The sequence below is a fragment of the Schistocerca americana genome, chromosome 5 (genome assembly GCF_021461395.2).
Source record: "Schistocerca americana isolate TAMUIC-IGC-003095 chromosome 5, iqSchAmer2.1, whole genome shotgun sequence".
In the NCBI taxonomy this organism is placed as follows: Eukaryota; Metazoa; Arthropoda; class Insecta; order Orthoptera; family Acrididae; genus Schistocerca; species Schistocerca americana.
Window position 1 is genome coordinate 359,153,349 of NC_060123.1, and position 22,088 is coordinate 359,175,436.

Sequence of the window (22,088 nt, forward strand, 5' to 3'; positions counted from 1 at the left end):
ACCCAAGATCATCCTGCAGACATTTATTTAAGGATCTAGGGATATTCACAGTAGCTTCTCAGTGTATATACTCTCTTATGAAATTTGTTATTAACAACCAAACCCAATTCAAAAGTAATAGCAGTGTGCATAACTACAATACTAGGAGAAAAGACGATCTTCACTATTCAAGATTAAATCTAACTTTGGCAGAGAAAGGGGTGAATTATACTGGCACTAAAGTCTTTGGTCACTTACCAAATAGTATCAAAAGTCTGACAGATAACCAACAAGTATTTAAGAAGAAATTAAAAGAATTTCTGAATGACGACTCCTTCTACTCCATACAGGAAGTTTTAGATATAAATTAAGAAAAAAAAACAAAAATATTAAAAAAAATAAAAAATAAAATAAAAAAAATAAAGAAAAACAAAAAAACACAAAAAAAATAAAGTTGTTATATTAACTTAAGTATGTTGTTAAATTAACCTAATTATGTCATGTATTGGAAAATTCGACTCGTTCCACATCATTACGAAATATCGTATTCATGATCCATGGAACTAGTATTAATCTAATCTAATCTAATCTAATCTAATCTAGGTCTTACACAGGACGGGCAAGGGGTTGACAATGGGTTTGGCATAAGGATGAGGCAGGGTGTTATGTGGGGAAGGGAATACAATTTTTGGAAGGGTGGGAAGGATTGTGAGAATGATACCTCTCATAAACGTGCACCATGATAAGAAGTAAAAGCCATGGCAAAGGACGTGGTTCAGTTGCTACAATCCAGGATTATTTTGGGTGTGGGGGCATTGCTGATTCATTGAGATGGTGGGAGAAGCAGTGATGTGTGAGAATATGGTGTGGGAAATCTGCTTGTGGACTAGGTTTGGGGGACAGTGATTCTGTGTAAAGGCATTATTGAGACCTTTGGCATAGTGCACAAGGAAATTCACGTCAGGCAACTGTGCTGTGCACTGGTGGCCAGATTATGTGGAGCAACTCTCTGGTGTGACAGAGGTGACAGCTGTCAAAATGCAGGTACTGTTGATTAATGGGCTTGATATGGACAGAAGCATGGATGAAACAGTGTCCAGGAAGGTGACACAGGTGTGGTGAATGGAAGAAGACCAGGTGAGCTGAATGGAAGAGAAGGTAGAGGCTGTGGAGGCGTGAGGATAGTATGTCTTGGCCCTGGGTCCTGATTATGAAGATGTCGTCATTGATCCTGAACCAGAAAAGGGCTTTGGAAGACAAGGGAGGTTTTTCCAGATGACCCATAATGTCACTGGTATAGAAGGGTGCTATGTAAGTGTCCATGTGGCTATATGACCCACTAGACAGACTGCCACAGCAAGCCCATGAGTACAGGGAATTTAGTGCTGAGGAGGTGGTATCAACAGTGATGAGTAGGATTTCAGGTGATAATGGAGTGGGGATGGTTGGGAGTTGGTACAAGTAGTGGTTCATATCTTTAAAATAAGAGACTAGACCATTGACAGTGGTTTTGAGGTACTGGTTGGTAAAAGTGGAGATTTTTTAGTGGGAGTACAGTAACGGAAAATGATGGAGCATCCAGAACTTTTGGGTTTGTAAATTTTTGGAACTATGTAGCAGGTGAGTCTGCGAGGATTGTTGAGATGAGGAGGAAGACTCTGGATGGGTTATGTATTCAAATTGGGATTGGAAGTTATGCTGGACTTCTGTGGGGGAAGGTTGGGGGAATCACTAAGGCAGAGCTTGCAGTTGCAGAACTGAGATCATTGATAGATGCATTGTGTCAGATAATTGCTGTTTCATCACAACACTGATAGAGCCTTTGTCTGCAGGGAGTCGTTGTCTGCAGGGACAAACATTTAATAAGGGTTTGCCTGTGTGTGGCTGTTCTTTCTTCCATTGAGAGGTTTGTGTCCTTGGAAATGACATGGGCAAGGAAGGTGTGGCCAAGTTGGAGGTAAGTAAGTAACTGAGTAACTGCTGGAATGTTATCACAGGAAAATTTGGTGGAGGGGGGGGGGGGGGGTGGAGGGGGGGAGGGGAGAGGGATGGCTCATGGTTGGAAGATGTTTTGAACTAGGAGAAGAAAGTTTCAGTGTTGGCTTTGGTTGGAGGGATCAGTAATAAATATGCACTGTCACTGTAAGATAGTGGAGAAAGATAGCTTATTATTGTCAGGAAGAGTGAGATGATACCACTAATAGTGTATGGAAATTGTTAAAATGAGACATAGGAAGTAATAAAGAAAATCCTGTTGACACTGTGTTGAAAATACATAATACAACGCAAAGTTCATGAATAGGATAATAACTTTGAAGTCTTAGCTCCAGCCATCATGTTTCTGCTTATGAAAAAAACAGTGAATTGTAGTCAAACGTGCCACTCTATGTCTTGATAACTAATTTTTCCTACTTGAAGGTCTGAGATTGAGTTCATTATCTGAGTTTTCCGACAGTTTACAGGCACTGCAAGAGTACTTCTCAGTCATATGCCTGAAGTGCATTTTACCTGACCATGACTGGACCCTCTGCTGAGAAAAAGTGTCTGTACAGGAGATCTGAGGCTACCTGTATAGGCAGACAGACACATCAGCTACAGTAACTAGATCATGTCTGGTAGTAATATGTAACATTGAACACTGTATCTCAGCCTTTTGATATGTCAATCTCAACAACCAATGGAAAAGTATGGACAAGGAAATAGTGCCATTGTAGTGAGTTAGTAGGTAACATGTGGGAGATTAAGTAATTTGAATAACAATGAAAAAGAACTTTTTAATTTTTAAATACAAGAAATGAATTTATTTTACTTAAAATACTTTATGTTATTGATGCAAGCAATATGAAGTTTATATCTTGAAAAGTCCTTCTTGCTGAATTTAGTGAGAACTTCGATTTTGAATATGGTATTGTTGATATGAAATGTAGTGCATGATAACATAAAACAAGTGGAGATATTGATTTATAATCCATTTCTTATATGGCTTGTGATGAAATCAAAGATTTCAGAACTCAGAAGTTTGTGTGTACAGCATCATCTTACAAACAAATTGCCATATCAGTTTTACCAAGCACCCAATACTGCTTCAAAAAGAAAGTAGAATATCAGATAATCATGCAGTGTTAAACTTCAACAACTTGGCAGTGTTCATCCAGTGCAGTTTTCTCTCCACATTCTTCATTGATATCTCAATTGCAGTGTGCATATTCATAAACTATTCCATAAATTCCATGCATGTATATTTTCAGATAGCTTCATCAAAGGCTGCTTCATACTTGTTGGGCACACATAATGTTGAGCAGTGAGGTGATGGAAACACACTAAATGTAACAAGGCTGTCCTCAACCCTTCAGCTCAATATTTTACACCATATATACTTCCCTATCACTGTCTGTTAAGCTGTTACAATAACTTATTTTCAATGGACATGTCTCTCAAGGGCATCTACTGTAGAGTAAATTGTGCTGTCACATAATGTAATGGTTTGCTGATAAAAACATGCTTTGCTTATCCGTGTACTGGTAAAGAAGTGAATATGTTTTGTGGAAATAGGAAGATGTGGTTCTATTTGGCCAGAGCAAAGAAGTGGCACAACAGCTGAAAATTAACTGCTTTCTTGGGAGAGTGTTTCCAAGACTACAAGAACTTTGTAGATGGGGAACTAACCATGAATGGATTTAATTGCAGTTTTAAACTAAATGTAGACTGAGAACTCAAGTATTACTTAATGGAGCCTTTTGTGTGACCTGAAATGTAGATATAAAGCATTTTTTATTCAAGAGAAAGTACAGCTCTCCTATTTAGTAATTATTCCAGAAGATGTGCCTGTTGTTGTTGCAAGTGTCCAGTGTATCAGGACAAAACTGAAGAATTTAGCCATCTTTGTAGACCAATTCAAACCCATTGCATCACAGTGTGCCTTAGTGAACAATGTCTAGTTGAGCAGGAGGGTGATTATTATAGACGTATAGACTATCTAGAAATGATAAGTGCATGGTATCGTAAAACAGCTACTTGTGGTTAGCGTATGGTATCATAAAACCGCTACTTATGGTGCAGTATCTGTTTATGCAAACAACAGTCTTAGTGTCGGGAACTTCACCTAAAAATGTTTTGTGTAGAGCTGGATTCAGAGTTGACTGCATTAGGACTGTGTGATGTAAATATTGTTGTCATGTCCGTGTACCATGCTCCTGGTGGAGACTTTGATAATTTTCTCACCAAGACAGACAGCTGTTTGTCCTGCCTAATGTGTATGAATTTAAAAATTATGTTGTTTGGTGTCCTCACCATCCATTTGGGAGAAGGCAGCAAAAAGCATTCAAGTACTGGATGAGTAGTTGTGGGACATATGTAGCTTACCATGAGCCAACAAGAGGAGAGGTTTGCCTTGACACTGTCATCATGAACCTAAGCACCTGGGACTACAGAATAAGTCTCTTGGATCCGTTGACAGCAGATCATGATGCATTAGTTGTCCACCAAAATAGGCAAAGGAGCCATAATAGAAAACTCAGTGCATGGTTTTCTGGCTATACCTGTCAGTAAAAGAATTACAATGGATGAAGGAATACACATCTTCAGAAATGTCCTTGCCAGGATTGATTGGCAGTCTGAAGTTTTATGACGGGGACCAAGTGATGCTTTTAAATGTATTTTCCAGCTCCTCAAAATAAATTTTGACAATTGTTTCCCAACAGTAACCATAAAGAATCGTGTAGATAAACTAAAAAATAAAAGCAAAATAGGCAGAGACACAGGCGTGATGCACTCCAAGCTGAAAAATATGAAGTGTGTTGTTTTGCTGCTAAATGACCGAATTAAAAAAGCAATAGATGCCAGGACCAAAGATATGTTTCATTGTTGTTATCTGAAAGCTAAAAGAAGCTATAGGAAGGAATCTGCTAGAAGGCATATACTGTTAAGTTCATTTCTGAAGGCCACAACCCATGCAAAGTGGCCTAGGAACTGGTTAATGAACACAGAAAAAGGCCCACTGTCCCATTAAATGTGTGCAGACCTGATGGTTTAAAAAAATATTTTATTTATGTTGTTGGGAATAATGTAGCTAATGTAGCAGATTTAGAAATTGATATTACAAGCAATATAAGCATTAGCAATGGTTGCACCCTGATCAAGTGCAAGGAAGTACTTTCAGAGGACATTGTGAAAATCGTGAAATGTTTTGAGCGCTGTGTTAGCACAGATATAAATGGCATGTCATGTGCTGTTTTCAAGGATACTATATCTGATATTGCTGAACCTTTTTACAGCCATCATCAACCAACATGTTAAGGTTGGTACTTTTCCAAAGTTCTTAAAACTGGCAAAGACAGTACCAGTGTATAAAGAAGGTCATCCTAACAGTCCATCCACCTACTCCCCAACTTCCGTAACATCTGTACTAGCAAAAGTGATTGAAACTATAATGAAGAACCAACTGTTATATGTTATTTCAAAGACGACAACATCTTCCTGGGCAATCAACACCGGTTTAGAAGAGGGAAATTTACATTTATTGTAATGCTTCATGTAACAACAAAAATAATGGAAGCATTTAATGAAAAGAACTGCATGGCTTCAATTCTTTGTGATATAATCAAGGCATTCAATTGCATCCCTCATAAGATACTGTTGGAAAAATTAAAATCTTATAATGGAGGGTCTTGTTTTTGAGACTCTGTCACTTTACCTAATAGACAGAGAAGGTGGCAGAGTGTTTGTATCCAGGGGCCGATGTCTCATGAAGTAGCACTTGAACACCATGTACTGCAGGACTCTCTACAACATTAATGACTATGGGTACTGATACTGTCAAACTCCAGGGAATCACAACTGATAATAAACTGACATGGACTGAACACAATGCACACATGTGTGCTAAGCTCTCAATAGTAATTTATCTCCTCAGGTAGGTCAAATGTATGATAACGTATCAGTACTTAATCACAATATATTATGCACTGTGCCACAACCACATCATTTATTGACTGCAGCTGTGGAGGAACTCTACTGGAAGTAAAAATATATTGCTCCTACAAAAGAAGGCTGTAAGAATAATATTTTCTAGTAAGAAATTTTTCTACTGTAGACCCATTTTCGAGCAGTTGGGAATAATGACAGTATGTTTACAACTCTCTTGTCTATAAGAAAGAAAATCAGGCATTCTTTTGCATGAGGCAAGAGATTCACAACTACGGCACACGAAATAAGGCTGACATTGATATTCCAAGCTGTCACCAAAGTAAGACACTGGACAGTTTTCCCACACCAGCCCTGAAGATGTTCAACCACCTACCACCAGATGTTCAGAAATTGGCACTGAAAATCTTCGGGGCTAGATTGATGCTTGTGCTCAAGCAACTGCCACTATATTCTGTAAATGAATGTTTTTCTACAGGTCGAATCGTAGGCTGGTCAACATGATACCTTTCAGTGTGATGCCACAAACTGGAAACTTTTAATGACTATAAAGTGCCATTTATAGATATCTATGTTGTTTAGAGCTTGTTGTCCATTATCATAGTTTTAGTAATGGTTTTAATATATAATCACTAAGATGTAATGCAATGTGTCTGATCTTGGCCAGCAAATGATGTTGTCTTAATAATAGTAGTTGTACCGAGGTGCAGATAAGTACAACAAAAAGACTGTCAGAATGTAAGCGTTTGGCCAACAAAGCCTTCATCAGAAATAGACAACAAACTCACAGACACTCAGGGAGATGCAGCTCACTGGTCTCAGCAGCTAAAGACAGTGGTCATGCGTGTGAGTTGCGTTTGCATGTGTGTGTGTGTGTGTGTGTGTGTGTGTGTGTGTGTGTGTGTGTGTGTATATGTGTGTTTGTTTGTTGTCTATTTCCGATGAAAGCCTTGTTGGCTCAAAGCTTACTTTTTTGCAGTCTCTTTGCTGTGCTTATCTGTGTCTCAGCATCTTCTCTATATGTTGAGTAGCAACTATATGTTTCATAATGTTGTCATATTCCATCCTGGATTTTCTGTTGGGTAATAGTAGTAATAGCATTTGTAAATATGTGCAACACCTTGGTACAATGATGAAGTCTGGAGGCCTTGTAGTATCAGTGACATTGACTGCATGATTCCTAGGAGTAATTTATAACTCAGTGCTGATATGATTACATCAGACATCTAGTACTGTACAGAACTGAGCCTGTAGGAATCTCTGATGTACCTACATTAGAATAAGATGTGATCTTTTGACACTGAAGTGACATTGACTTAGTGTTCAGTAGTTTAGACAAAATACAGTACCATTATGATAGAATCTGTATGGTGCAATGCCTTCAACATGGACCATTGCTGTACTCCTAGAAGTTATAGAAATACCTTCTTCAAAACCTGTTTTTGGCAAATAAATGTATTTTCAAAATGGTTAATTGTTGAGTGCAACCACATAAAATTCCTAAAGGAAATTACCTGTTTTGGCTGTCACTGGTCATCTTCAGATCCTGAGAGTTAGCAATAGTTCACTTGGAAACATACTGAGAAAACCACTGTATCTGTGTTGATAGTGTGGTTTCATCAATGTTCTGTTGAGTGAACTACTTATAACACTTGTGATCTGAAGATAACCTGTGACAGCAAAAACTGGCAATTTCATTTTGAAGTTTTATATGATTATACTGGACAACAAAACATTTTAAACATTATTAATGTATCCATCAAGAATGAAATGTTCCTTCCAGGGTAAATTTATGCTACAGTGCATCAGTACTTTGGGGTACCACCATATTTCACAAATGAATTGTGTTACAGAAGCTTTGTCACACCAGTCATTATGTGTATCTCAAAAAATTAAGTGTTCTTCTCATAGTAACTATAAGTTTACTTAAAAGGAATACTTTCTCACTACCCTGTTCACTGGAATAACCAGTACTTTGAAATTTATTTTTCTCAGTTACACACTTCATGTAACTGTAACACTATCACAGCAGCCAGGGGAATGAATGTTCAAAATATTTTCTGCCATAATATGTGCATGGGGACACACAGAGATGCTACATGTAATTTACAGATGAAAGTCTAGTACGTCCATCCCGTATTTCTTGTAACTGACTTGTAGCCATCTTGCTTACATTGCATCTCATACATGTGGCTGCAATTGGTTTCTTCTCTGTTGGTTGCATACTTTAATGCTTGTGCAATAAACAATGCATGTGACAATTGGGTAGGTTTAAATGCCAAGCGTGATAAGAATCATTAAATGTTGGGATAAAACTAACTTTGTTTATTTCACCAACTGCAAAGTTAGTAAAACAATTTCTAGAGCCGATCTAGCATTAATGTTCATAACAAGATTCCTATCCAGTAATCATTTGTTCTCAAGCACTGCAAAGTCACAAAAATGCTTCACACAATTTTAGAATCAACATGAGATCACAAAAATTTGTTTTCCGAGGTAACTTTATCAATTGCACTTCACACAGTAGTTCGTGTGTTGCCACCTCAAAAAATTATTATAGACTGCCTAGTGAGATATCTCAACAGCGTGATGCATGCCCTTCCAGGTTGCGCTTGTAATTCATTCATCCTTTCTATCAGCAAGCATTGACAGTAATGAATATTTGTAATTAGCATTTCCTGATGAAGTGAATGATATTTAAATTGAGTGATATTGAAATTACCATTTTTAAGTTCTCAGTGCGACCAATCTCATCAGCACAGTGGAAGCTGTATATTAATATTTAAAAAGCAAATATAAATAATAAAAGATTTGCTTATTAGTGCCCAGCATTCTTGGTGAATCTCCACTGTCCCCCTTTGTTCCAATGCATTATGGCTCTTGGTCACTCGGCTGTTCTCATGCTATGTGACCATCTGGTGCATCGTTTGATGAATCTGCCTTATGATCTTAGTTGCTAGCCTCCTGTACCAAAATCTTCCTATACGTGTGTTAAAACATAGCAACAAAAATGCAATAAATGCAGGCAGGAATGTGGCATGAACACCACACAACATCCACATGCTCCCCAAAACTAAAATGTTGCATGTTAATAGCATTTTCACAATAACCCCACAAACGCACTGGTTATATGCAATAAAAATATTCCCTGACAGGTCAAAAGTACCTGATCACTCATATGTATGTAGTGCTTTCTTTTTTCTTGATATGCAAACAGAACAGACATACTTCCACACTCAGGAAACATTAGTGTCTGCTAAGGCATTCATTTTATGCTTGTAATGCAGTGATATGGAACTTTCTCCTCCATAATCTAAAACAATTATTTCTGCTGTCTGTTATCATGTTGTATTGTGATGTACTATATGCTATTATGTGCTCCGTATTGTCTTAGACAATTTTAGATGTATCACATGGCTAATAAATTGTTGGTTACATGAGAAGTACACCATTGTACATTAAACTACACAATGATGAGCAATAGCCTCTTCTCAGTTATGCTTTATTTCTCTTACATTGTTTTCTTTCTTCCAAAAATTTGCCAGGTGACTCGTTATGGATCAGTTTCTATTTTGATACTTGATGATGGAGAAGGTTTACGATACAATGAAAGTTTCAAGTTCAGTGGCCATCAGCTTTTGGTTGTCGATAGGCAAGAAGGTGTTTATGTTGGAGGAAAGGCTGAGTATACAGGTGTTCAGACATTTGAAGTTCACAATGACTACCAGAAAGGTAAGTACATAATACCATATTACAATTAATATTATCAACATTATCATCATCATAACTATTATCATGCCCACAAAATGAGCACAGTAACACACAAATTTGTAATACAGCCCTGGGCACCAGCATGGCATCCTCCTACGCAAACCTCTTTATGGGCCACCTAAAGGAAACATGAGTCCGCCCGGTTGGCCGTGTGGTCTAATGCATGTCTTTCCGGGCAGGAAGGAGTGCCTGGTCCCCAGCACGAATCCGCCCGGGGAATTTGAGTCGAGGTCCAGTGAACTGGCCAGTCTGTGGATGGTTTTCAGGCGGTTTTCCATCTGCCTCGACAAATGCGGGCTGGTTCCCCTTATTCCACCTCAGTTACACTATGTCGGTGATTGCTGCGCAAACAAGTTCTCCACATACATGTACACCACCATTACTCTACCACATAAACATAGGGGTTACACTCGTCTGGTGTGAGACGTTCCCTGGGGGGATCCACCGGGGTCCGAACTGCACAATAACCATGGGTTCGGTGTGGGTCGGCGGAGGGATGAAGTGGTAGTCGTCATGGGGTTGTGGACCGCTGCGGCGGGGACTGAGCCTCTCCATCGTTTCTAGGTCCCTGGTTAACATACAATACAATACATACAAAGAAAACATTCCTAGCCTCCCAATAATGCAAACCCCTGCTCTGGTTCAGGTTTATTGATGACATCTTTATTATCTGGACCAAAGGTCAGGACACCTTATCCTCATTCCTCCACAACCTCAACACCTTCTCCCCCATCCACCCATTGTGCCACCTTCCTAATGTCTATCTCCTCCTCCCATATGGCTCCATCCACACCTCAGTCCACATCAGACCCACCAATCATCAACAGTACCTGAACATTGAGAGCTGCCACCTGTTCCACACCAAAAACCAGTCGCATAGAGCCTAGTCACCAATGGTAAATGCATCTAAAGTGATGAGAAACTACCTCGCCCAGAATTCTGAAGGCCTCACAAAGGCCTTCACAGACAGCCAGTACCCTCCAAATCTAATTCACGAACAGTTCTCCCTTGCCATATTCTCACACTCACCTGATCCTCAAATCCCTCCCAAGAACCAACGACAAAGAAGTGCCTCCCCCCCTCCCCTTGTCTCTCAATACCACCCTGGACTGGAACGACTGAACCACATTCTTCATTGGAGCTTTGATTATCTACGACCATGCCCTGAAATGAGGGACATCTTACACAAGATAATTCCCACCTCCCTCAAAGTGGTGTTCTGTTGCCACCCAACCTCCACAATATCCTAATCTATCCCTATGTCACTCCTATCCCCAACTCCTGCCCCAGGGATCATACCCCTGTGGAAGACCCAGATGCAAGACTTGTTCAATCTACCCACCCAGCACCTCCTACTCCGGGCTTATCCTACCCCGTCAGAGGTCAGGCCACCTGTGAAAGCAGCCATGTTATATACCAGCTCTGCTGCATCCACTGTACAGCATTTTAAACTGGTATGACAACCAACCACCTGTCAACTAGAATGAATGGTCACCACACAACCGTTGCTAAAAACAAGGTGGACCACCCAGTGGCACAACATGCAAGATTTCAATGCCTGCTCCCCTGCCACAGAACACCCACCCAGTTTGTATTGCCACATTAGCTAGATGCATGCTGTTATCTCTCATCCTAGGCTATGAAATTAAGTGTCTGGCTGTCTGCCAACTCCCCTCTCTACCTGCACCACTTGCTAGCCCACAGACTCCCCACTCTCCCACGAGCTGCTAGACACTTCTTCCCAGCCTACTCCCTGCATCTTGCCTCTCTCCCTCCCTCAGCCCACTCCACCCCACCCCACCTTACCCCACCTCACCCCACCCCAAACCCTCATCTCACCCCAGCACACTCACCATGGGCCAGAAAAGTGCTGGAAGTCACCTGAGCACAATGTAGGGAACAGGTGTGTGCATGTGAGTGACTGTATGTGCATATGTGTGCATGGTTTTCCTACAAACCTGAAAAAGGAAGTTCATTCTGAAAGCTGGTCAAGCTCTGTACCTTTGTTCGTATACCTATGGACGACACAGTGCTTCTGCCTTTCGGTGAGTCATCTCCTTTATTTCTATATTTTATATTATCTTAAATTCAGCTTTGATCAGTTACCTTACTGTCAAAATAGCAAAACTATCTGTGAGTTTAAGTGTCTCATTTCCTAATCTAATTCCCTTAGCATCATCTGATTTGACTACATTCCATTACCTTTACAGAGTGATACTCTGAGGCATTTGCATGAGTAGTCTAATTCCAGCTGTGACTCAGTGATATACATCCGCTATTTCAGAACAATGTTCTTCCTACTTGTATAAATAGCAATAGGTGTAATTTATTTTAGTATAGAAATGAATGGGGTCTTGTGGTTTCCAAGAATGAACCATCAATAAAAAATTCTTATTGTTGTCTGCAAAATTCGTTTCATTACAGTAAGTAAATTTAAAATTCTTGGTTTGTTTTTAAATGGGAACTGAGATTACCTTTGCTTCCAAAAGACTGTACTTATTATGGTTTGTTTTGGTACCAGTATCCAAACTGTTGTACAGATGCAATAAATATAGCCTTTTATAATTTAAATAACTAAAGACTATTCCTGTAATCTTTTTTGATCAAGGTTGTATGGAGGACATCAAACTTGAAGGGAAACAATTACCTCTGCCACCTGCTGTTAATGGAACTCAGTGGGGACAAGCTACTATGTCAAAGAATTTGGGTTACAAATGCTTTTCAAATGGTCCTTGTATCAACATTGTATGCCCTGAGCCATTCGTATGTGTTGATCTCTGGAATGAGTATGAGTGTGCGTAAGTATTTCTCTTGTCAGTGTCACTAGCTTTACTACAAAGTTATTTGATATGAACAAGTCAAACAATCGAAAACCCAGGATGGAATGTAACAATATTATGGAAGGAAAGTTGCTACTCACCATATAGTGGAGATGCTGAGTCGCAGATAGGCACAACAAAAAGACTCTCACAATTAAAGCTTTTGGCCATGGACCTTTGTCACACATGTGTGCGTGCGTGTGTGTGTGCGCGCACACACACACACACACACACACACACACACACACACACACACACACACACACTCATGCAAAAGCAACTAACACACATGACAGCAGTCTCAGGTAACTGAAACCACAGAGTGTGTGTGAGTTGCGTTTGAGAGAGAGAGAGAGAGAGAGAGAGAGAGAGAGAGAGAGAGAGAGAGTGAGTGAGAGTGTTTGTGTGTGTGTGTGTGTGTGTGTGTGTGTGTGTGTGTGCGCATATGTGTGTCTGTTGTTGTGTGTTGCACATAAATATACTTACTGAAAATTGAGTCTGCCTCTCTCCCTCTCACTCACACACACACACACACACACACACACACAGACACACACACAGAGAGAGAGAGAGAGAGAGAGAGAGCATCACGTGAAGCAACATAATTAAGCAGACTGTGCTATTGCATGTGAAGAAGAACATAAAGACAATTTGTCACTCAAAACCAATGTTTGGAACAAATTTCTCTTTACAGACAATAAGTAGAATGTTTCTATGTTCTACTGTTCTTCATTTGATCAATAATTCCTGTAAGATGACAGTCAGACTCTTGTACTCCTATTCATTTTACAGATGATGAAAATACTGAAAACAATAAATATGACATGGGAAAATAGATTTTTCAGAGAGTAATAGTAGACAAAAATGTTATTCTATTGGAGGAAGAGAAAGAATGATGGTAAAACATGGACTGGGAGAAAATTAATTAAATGGGTTACCATCTGGTAGAATTATGCAGTGGACAACTTAATAATTGCAAACATTTGCTTTAAAAATCATAAAATAAGGTTTTGTATGTGGATGAGACATGGAGACACCAGAGTGTTACAGATAAATTATATAATCATAAGACAGGGATTTAGAAACCAAATTTTAGTCTGAGAAATATTTCCAAGAGTAGTTGTGGATTCTGGCCACAAATTTTTGGCCATGAACTTTAGATTAGAGCTGAAGAAATTATAGAAACATAGTAAATTAAGGAGGTGCAACTGGGATGAGTTGAAAGAATCAGAGGATGCTCAGAAATTCAAATATTAGCATTAGGCAGCTATTGACTAGAACAGGGGAAACGAACATGTTAGAAGATAAATGAGTACCTTTAGAGATCACATAATGAAGGCAGCAGAGGAACTAATAGGGAAAGAGACAATGCCCCATATAAATTAAATTTAAGTGACGAGAGGAGAAAATAAAAAAAAAAAAAAATGCAGCAAATGAATAAGCTGAAAGGGAATACAGATTTCTAAAAAGTGGTAATGACAAGTAGTAAAAAACTGCAAAGCAGAAATTGCTAGAACAGAAATGTTGCAGGACATGCATGAGCATGAGCAAGATAAATGCCACATATAGGAAAACAGTGACACTGTTGGAGAAAAGAGACAAAGCTGTATAAATGTGAAGAGCTCAAGTGGCAAGCCAATGCCAAGAAAAGAAATGGAAGCTGAAAACTGAAAGAAATCTATAAAAGTGCTACACAAAGGAAAGGAGTTAAAAGGAAATGTTAGGAAAACGGAGGAGACAGTAGATGAAGATGAGATGAGAGGGGTGATACTATAAGAAAAATCTCATAGAGTACCAAAAGACCTAGGTCAAAGAAAGGCACTTAGAGTGGAGGACTTACCTCAGAATCATGGAGTTCCTTGGGAGAATTTACCAAGACATAACTATTCCACCTGGTTATGCAAGGTATATGAGACAGTCAAAATACCCTCAGGACTAAAAAATAATATAATGAATCCATTTTCAATGAAAATAAGTGCTCACAGGTGTGAATATTGTTGAAACTTCAGTTGAATAAATCGTGGGTGCCAAATATTAACATGAGTTATCTACAAAAGAAAGGAAAGACTGGTAGAAGCCATTGTTGAGGAAGTTCAGTTTAGGCTCTACAGAAATGTTAGAAAACGTGAGGTCATGATATTAAGACTTCTTTTTGAAGATAGATTGAAAAACAGAAAACTACATTTATAGCTTTAGATCTCTGGTCAGTCCTATTTGTTCTATCTGCCGCTTTTCATGTCTTTTACTTCTTGCAATGTTTTGTTAATGTGAAAATTGACAAATTTTGCCACAGCCCAAAGTTAACATTAAACTGTAGGTTCCCGTATAACTGACTGGGTAAGGTAGATCAAAGTTTAGAGGAAGGCAGTTGTATACCACCACCTACAGGACAGTGCCTAGTGAAGCACTGTGGTGCTCAAACCAATATTTTAACTGATGACAGCTTTATTTCTTAGATTTAAGGAAAGCTTATAACAATGTTGCCTGGAATACACTCTGACATTTTGATGGTAGCAGGAAATTGTAGGATTATTTTGAAATGGAAGCTGAGCTTACCTTTGCCGAGATCAAACTGTCGTTGTTGTCTTTAACAGTGGAATCTAAACTTGTTCCATAAATGCAATAAAATTCATTCTTCTATCATTTAAATAGCAGAATATGAAGTGGAAGCAGTAGTTGGAAGAGAGTGAGGCAGGGTTGTAGCATACCCAAGATGTTATTCAATCTGTTTGTCGATCAAGCAGTAAAGGAAAGTATTAAGAAGTTTGATAAGTGAATTAAAGTTCAGTGCAAAAAAATAAAAACTTCATGGTTTGCAATGACAGTATAATTCAATCAGAGATCAAAGGATTAGGTGATCAGTTGAATCATAATGGATAGTGACTTGAAAAGAATTGAATTCAATCAAGAAATGCTGAGAGAATTAGGTTAGCGAATGAGACACTAAAAGTGATAGATGGGTTGTGATATTTTGGGAGGAAATTAAGTGACAAGTAAAGAGAATAGAAAATGGAGACATGCAACAGTATCTTTTCTGAAAAAAAAATAACGTGTTAAAATTTACAATGAATTTAAGCATTAGGAGGCCTTTTTAGAAAGTATTTATTGTGATTGTAGCTATATACAGATGGCAGATAGCCTATACTAGCTACTCCTGGCAAGTTGATGAGTGCATGTGTGTGCCTTTGCCCCATGGAACAAAAATGGAACAGCCTTCAGTAAGAGAATATATTCTTCGGCATCAGTGGATAGTCAGTCTAGTCTGTTCGTGGAGGAAAGAGTGTGTGTTTGTAGGGGGAGTAGGGAGATGAGGTAAAAATGCGCTATTTGAACAGAGCTTAACTACAATTAGCAGTATCAAGTGGTTTCATGTTGCAATAGTCATGCAGGGATTGAAAGGTTACCATAGGATAGGGTTGCAAGGAGAGTTGCCTTTAATGAGTCTTCACACTGAAAAGGACAAAAACAGTATAATTAAACAGATTCAAAGAGATGTTTATGACCTACATTTCTGAGCTTTATTTGCTCTGTGTTATGTCTTACTGCAAGATTTAATGTTTGGCAAAAACATTGATTAAAATTATTTGAAATGTTTATGACCTACATTTCTGAGCTTTATTTGCTCTGCATTTTGTCTTACTACAAGATTTAATGTTTGGCAAAAACATTGATTAAAATTATTTGAGATTTTTATGACCTACATTTCTGAACTTTTTTTGCTCTGTATTTTGTCTTATTACAAGATTTAATGTTTGGTAATAACATTGATTAAAATTATTTTAAAAATGTTTCATTAGTAAAACTTTTTGGAGTGGGATGAATACTTGCTTAACACATACTGCTTTACACATGAGATACCGCTTAGTGTAGCTGTTGGCATTATTAGCGTATTCCATGGATCATAATTGTGATGTCTCTGCGATGTGGAATGAGTCGATTTTAAAATTATACACACTTTCTCAGTGATAAGGTGTTATCTTGCTACCATCACACACACACACACACACACACACACACACACACACACACACACACTAGACTGGTGACAGACTCCATAAGGGAGTAAATGTATGCCGAGTTGTTTAAAGCACTTTTGACTTGGATATTACCATTATGACATGTCATTATAAATATTGTTTCGATTCATAATTCAGGTGTTATATTGCATGCTTAACAAACAAATAAATCTGTTATTTACATGTTATGATTGAAAATCTCTACTGGAATCTGAAAGTAAAAATGTGAGTAGGAAGTGAGACTTTGAAAGACAGCAAGATCAGGAGAGGGGTCAACAGGTACGTTGTCGCTCACCAGTCCTATTAAATATTTATTTGGAGGAAATAGTGAAAAGTTCTTTGGATGGGGAAAGAGACATCAGGATAGATGTACAGAAAATAGAATCCATAAGATATGTGCATGACATGGCGATTCTTGCAGAAAATCAAGATGTAGATTCAAACACTAAATGGTCTCAATGAAACTTGTGTATCATATTGTATTAAAGTAAACAGAAAGAAAATGAAAGATATGGTTGTAGCTTAAAGAAAATAAGAGTGAAATATAATAGTTTCACAAACCATGGAACTGATGGAAACATTCAAGTATTTGGGAAGCTGTATCAGGAAAGATAAGCACTGTGAACAGGACATCAAAGTCAGAAATATGCTGGTGAAAGAGGCATTTTAAGAGCAGAAAAGACTTGTAACTAGTGGTTTGAACACTGAATTAAGGAAGTGACTAATTAAATATCTGGTACAGAACATCAACTTGTACAGAGCAGATCAGAGGATGTTGCTGACAATGAAGAATAGGAAGCTAAATTGGACAGGACATAATTTGACATGAGACTGCCATCTAGCAGAGGCAATTGAAGGTTTTGTTCTGGGGAAGAGAGAGAAGGGTAAAGGAAGATACCAGATGCTGAATGATACCATTATACCATAAAGAGAGTACCAAAGAATGAAAAGGAAAGCAGAGGACAGAGAACCACTGAGGACTTTGAAGTATAAATTTGCCACAGTGCAGGTAATCAAATAATCATGATATATTCTCTGAAGTCTGAAACGCAAAAAAAGAATACCACTACAAAGGGAAGACAGAGACATGGCAGTGTGTTTCCATTGTAAATGCCCTGGACACATTATATGGTACTGCAGAGATAGAAGGTGAGTTTTCAATTACTACTACATCACCAGGTGTCAAACATTACAGCAGTTTTATTTGTGCCAGTAAGCTGCAGATGGTCACAGTCGAACTATGGGACAAAGCACATTGTCATACCCTATACAAGGTCACTCCCCAATGCACCACAGCCATTCCCCATCACGCTTCAGACATATCAGCTGCTCATCTCCCTGCAAAATTCAGGAACACTAATCGAGGCAACCATCTATGAAAGTGAGGCCACCACACATGTCAATCCTCCATGGATGACACATAAAGATGTCAGGAAATCTCACTGACATCATCGGTGATGGCCAACCACTCTGGGTGCTAGACAACTCAGGGGATTATTTTTCTTTAATGTTGAATGTTTACCATCATCAAAAAAAGTGATTGTGCTGAAAGTTTCAAATGGGAAATATGTCTAGCTGACAGGAGCATGCATTTTAAGAGTATGTCAGTGACAGAACACAACCTTACAAATTTGTCATTTTAACAAAATGTAGTCAGCAATGGCTGTGGGAGGTCAGAGCTTTAGACTGACAAAGCTATTCCAACAAGCACAAATAACAAAAATGGTTCTGGTTGATTGTTTGGCATTCAAGACATTATCATTACACCACTGCCAAGAAAATGACTTCCAGGCAACAGCCAAGGTGCTCAGTTCAGCTGTGTAGTATTTTTTGGTTATGAAAAGCTGTTCAGGCTCACAAAGGATTTTTAGATGCTAGAAACAATCTTAAGCACTGTAGATGATCCAGAAGAAATTTGGATAACTAATTGTCATCAGCAGCCACAACTCATCCCTGAATGTAAGTGCATAGGGACAGCCGAACCAGTCGAGAAAGGGCAGGTTATTGTTATCATTGAAAGCTCATGCTCTGCTACCATTACAGAAAAACCAGGGGAGGAAGCTGTTGTTGAGCTACTAATAGGTTCTGACTTGACCAAGGAACAACATCAATGAATGATAGCCACTCTTAGTCAATTTTAAGATGTTTCCAAATCTGACCAAGTGGCCCATAGTAAAACACCTTATCAATACCGAGGGTCACCCACCAAACATCTAGCTCTGATATAAAATGTCATCAGCTGAACAACAAATAATCTGGAAGGAAGCAGAGGAGGTACTGCAAGGTGACACACTTAAACCTTCAGAGTGTCCTTGGTCCTCTCCTCTGGTTCTTGGGCAAGAAGAAGGATGGCATGTGGTGTTTTTGCATTGAGTGCAGATAAGTGAACAAAGCAATGAAGAACGATGTATATCTACTGTTACACGTTGATGACACAATAGACCACTTGAAAGCAAAGCAAAGTGTTTATGAGCTATGTACATACAGACAAGTTACTGGAAAACTGAGGTTTGCAAGGATGACTGGAGGAAGACTGCCTTCATAATTCCTCACTTCCTCTTTGAGTTTAAAGTTATGCCCTTTGGACAGTGTAACACTCCAGCCACCTTTGAAAGTATGATGGACAACTTGATGTGACATATTAAACGGACATATCTTTGCTATCTGGATGACGTTATCAATTTTTCTAAGACATTTGAGGAACTGTCTAGAAGTGTATTCAGACAGCAGTTCTTTGGCTGAATTCAAAAAAATGCTTCCTTGTCACCTTGGAAATAAAAATCTTGGGCCTCCTGGAGAATTATAATGGAGCCCATCCCCACCCAGAGAAAATAAGAGCAGTCATAGTTTTTCCAACTTCTTGCCATGTTCATAATGTGTGAAGTTTTCTCAGATGTTCTCTTACTATTGGTGATTCATGAAGATCTTCTGTACTAAGACATGACCTTTGCAAGAACTGCTGCAGAGAGATGCCTGATTTTCTTGGAACAACGGGCAAGAAAGATCTTTCCTTGGCCTTAAGGAGGGGATAACACCTCCAGATCTAGCATTGTATGACAAGAATGCGAGGCAGAGCTTTACATCAGTTCTAACTGTTTATAGATAGGGACTGCTCTACAACTGAGAAAGAGTGCCTTGCAGTTGTTTGGGCCATCAACAAGATCCAGCTGTGTTTAGTTGGCAAACTATTCATCATTGTGACAAATCACCATTCTCTGTGCTTGCTGACTAGCCTGAAGGATCCATCTAGTGAACTGGTTTGATGGGCACTGAGGGTTCAAGAGTAAATCTCCATAGTATAAAAAATGAATGCGACACACAAGGATGCTGACTGCCTTTTAAGGAATCCTTCAGCAAAACACAGCAGCATGGTCAAAATCTCATTTCTGCATTAAATGACATTGCTGCTAATTAGAGGGAAGATCCAGCATTGCTGAAAACCATGGAAGTTATGAAGACTGAGGAACTGACCAAAGGAGAATTCTATTTAATAAGCTGTATAAGAGGAAATATAACACAGTGAAGCAGAAATGGTTGTTCGTCATCCCAGTTCATCTGCAGGTGGCAATCCTGAATTGTTTGCACAATGTTGCAACATTCATGAAGACTAGGGTCGAGTCAGATGCAGATATAATTGGACAGGTCTCTACTGATTTGTTAGAGACTATGTGAGCCTCTGTAAGGACTGCTAGCAATGAAATCATGTGCTGCAGTTACCTATGGGGCATCTGGTACCAATCCCACCTGGAGCACCACCATTCCACCAAACTGGAATGACCTCTTGGGAACATTCCGAAAGTCAACAATTTGGAATCAGTGGATAATAGTCTGCACTGACTACCTCAGCTGCTATGCTGTCATGAAAGCTGTGCTGACCGTCAAAGCCCTGGTAATTGTGAAGTTCCATGTAGAAGACATTATCCTGAAGAGTGGCGCACCCCATATGATGATCTCTGAGTGTGGAAAAGTTTCCTGGTCGAGACTAGACTGAAAGGTAATTTCACATTGCTACATCACTCACAGGATGGCATGCACCTACCATCTTCAGGTAATTGACCCCACAAAATGTTTTAATAAAATGTTGGCAGATATACTCCCTTACGTGCATTGATACTGAACAAGCATATTGGAATACATTACTGCTTGTTGTTACATTTGTATTTAATACAGTGAAGCGAGATAATACAGCATTCACACCATTCTTTCTGCTCCATGGCCATGAGGCTGTGGACTGTATCAGATCCTCCAACTCTTGCTGATGTGATATATGAAATAGAGGATTATGACTCTTGATGTGGAAGACAAAATTTTAGAGATGTTATCAGTGCCCTCTATACAAAGCCTTACTACAGTCCAGAGGTACAAATCAACAATGGGAGGTTCAAGGAAACTGAGGGCCCTTGACGAACGTGGAGTTTGTTGATGGGAGGGGCTACCTTCAGTGCTGATCCTATTGAAGAGGGTGTAAAAACATGATCAGACTGTAAGGATCCACCAGTGTCACCGCATGCATGATCATTGTGAAGATGTGGAACTGGAGTGCTGTTGTCGGCTCTAATGAGAACTTCTGAAACAGTGGATTATTGATTCTCCAGGAGCAGAAGCATTACTGCAAGCTGCAGTGCTTGCAGTATGTCATTGTTATTAGCCTCACTGGCTGGCATGTTGTGGGTTGTCACTTCAAACTCAGTCACGAACAATTAGTTGTTATGTAGTATTTATCTTTTCTGGAAGGTTTTTAGAAATATCTGACATTTGTAAAGTTTGTTTATTCTGGAATATCAGTGTTTGTATATATACCAGCATTCTGGAATATTCAATGTTTGTGTAAATAGCTGCATTCTCCATCCAGGAAGTCAGTTCTCTTCTGGTTGTATGTTGTTGTCAATAATAAATATGTTTTCAATACTAATTGTTAAATTTCATTGGTGATACTGCCTCTGGATTTTGACTTCATTGTGATTTAGACATGACAATATGTATCATTCCTAGACTGGCTGGAATTTTATTGTATTTGACACAATAGACTTAAACTTTGAAAGTCCTCACTGGATAATTGTAAGTAAGTTGTCTAAAAAGAAAGGTATGACATATAATAACTGATCTGCCCTAATTTTTAAGCTCTAAGGCTGTGCTGCTTGGTTCAACAGGAAATTTATAATCTTTCACAGCTACAGTTACCTCAATAACCTGCTCAAAATCTTGTTGGTTTAGAGTGTGTGAATTTTTGGTTAGTGAAACAAAACACAGCAAATAATTTTAGTTTAATAGCCAAATTTTCCTCTGATAATGGTAGTTGTATCAAGTTGTTGGTTGTACATGATAAGTTACCTTCATGATGAAATGTGAAGTACAGGGTTATTACAAATGATTGAAGCGATTTCACAGCTCTACAATAACTTTATTATTTGAGATATTTTCACAATGCTTTGCACACACATACAAAAACTCAAAAAGTTTTTTTAGGCATTCACAAATGTTCGACATGTGCCCCTTTAGTGATTCGGCAGACATCAAGCCGATAATCAAGTTCCTCCCACACTCGGCGCAGCATGTCCTCATCAATGAGTTCGAAAGCATT

General features: G+C 38.8%; 1 protein-coding gene across 1 annotated transcript in view; it reads left to right on the plus strand.

Moving 5' to 3' along the window:
* The window catches only part of LOC124616382 (neural-cadherin-like), a 312,303-nt gene that overhangs the window by 205,140 nt on the left and 85,075 nt on the right, over positions 1 to 22,088 (plus strand). The window contains exons 18-19 of the mRNA XM_047144688.1: positions 9,447 to 9,633; positions 12,281 to 12,470. Coding sequence (XP_047000644.1) covers positions 9,447 to 9,633; positions 12,281 to 12,470 — 377 coding nt within the window. The remainder of the gene's footprint in view (positions 1 to 9,446; positions 9,634 to 12,280; positions 12,471 to 22,088) is intronic.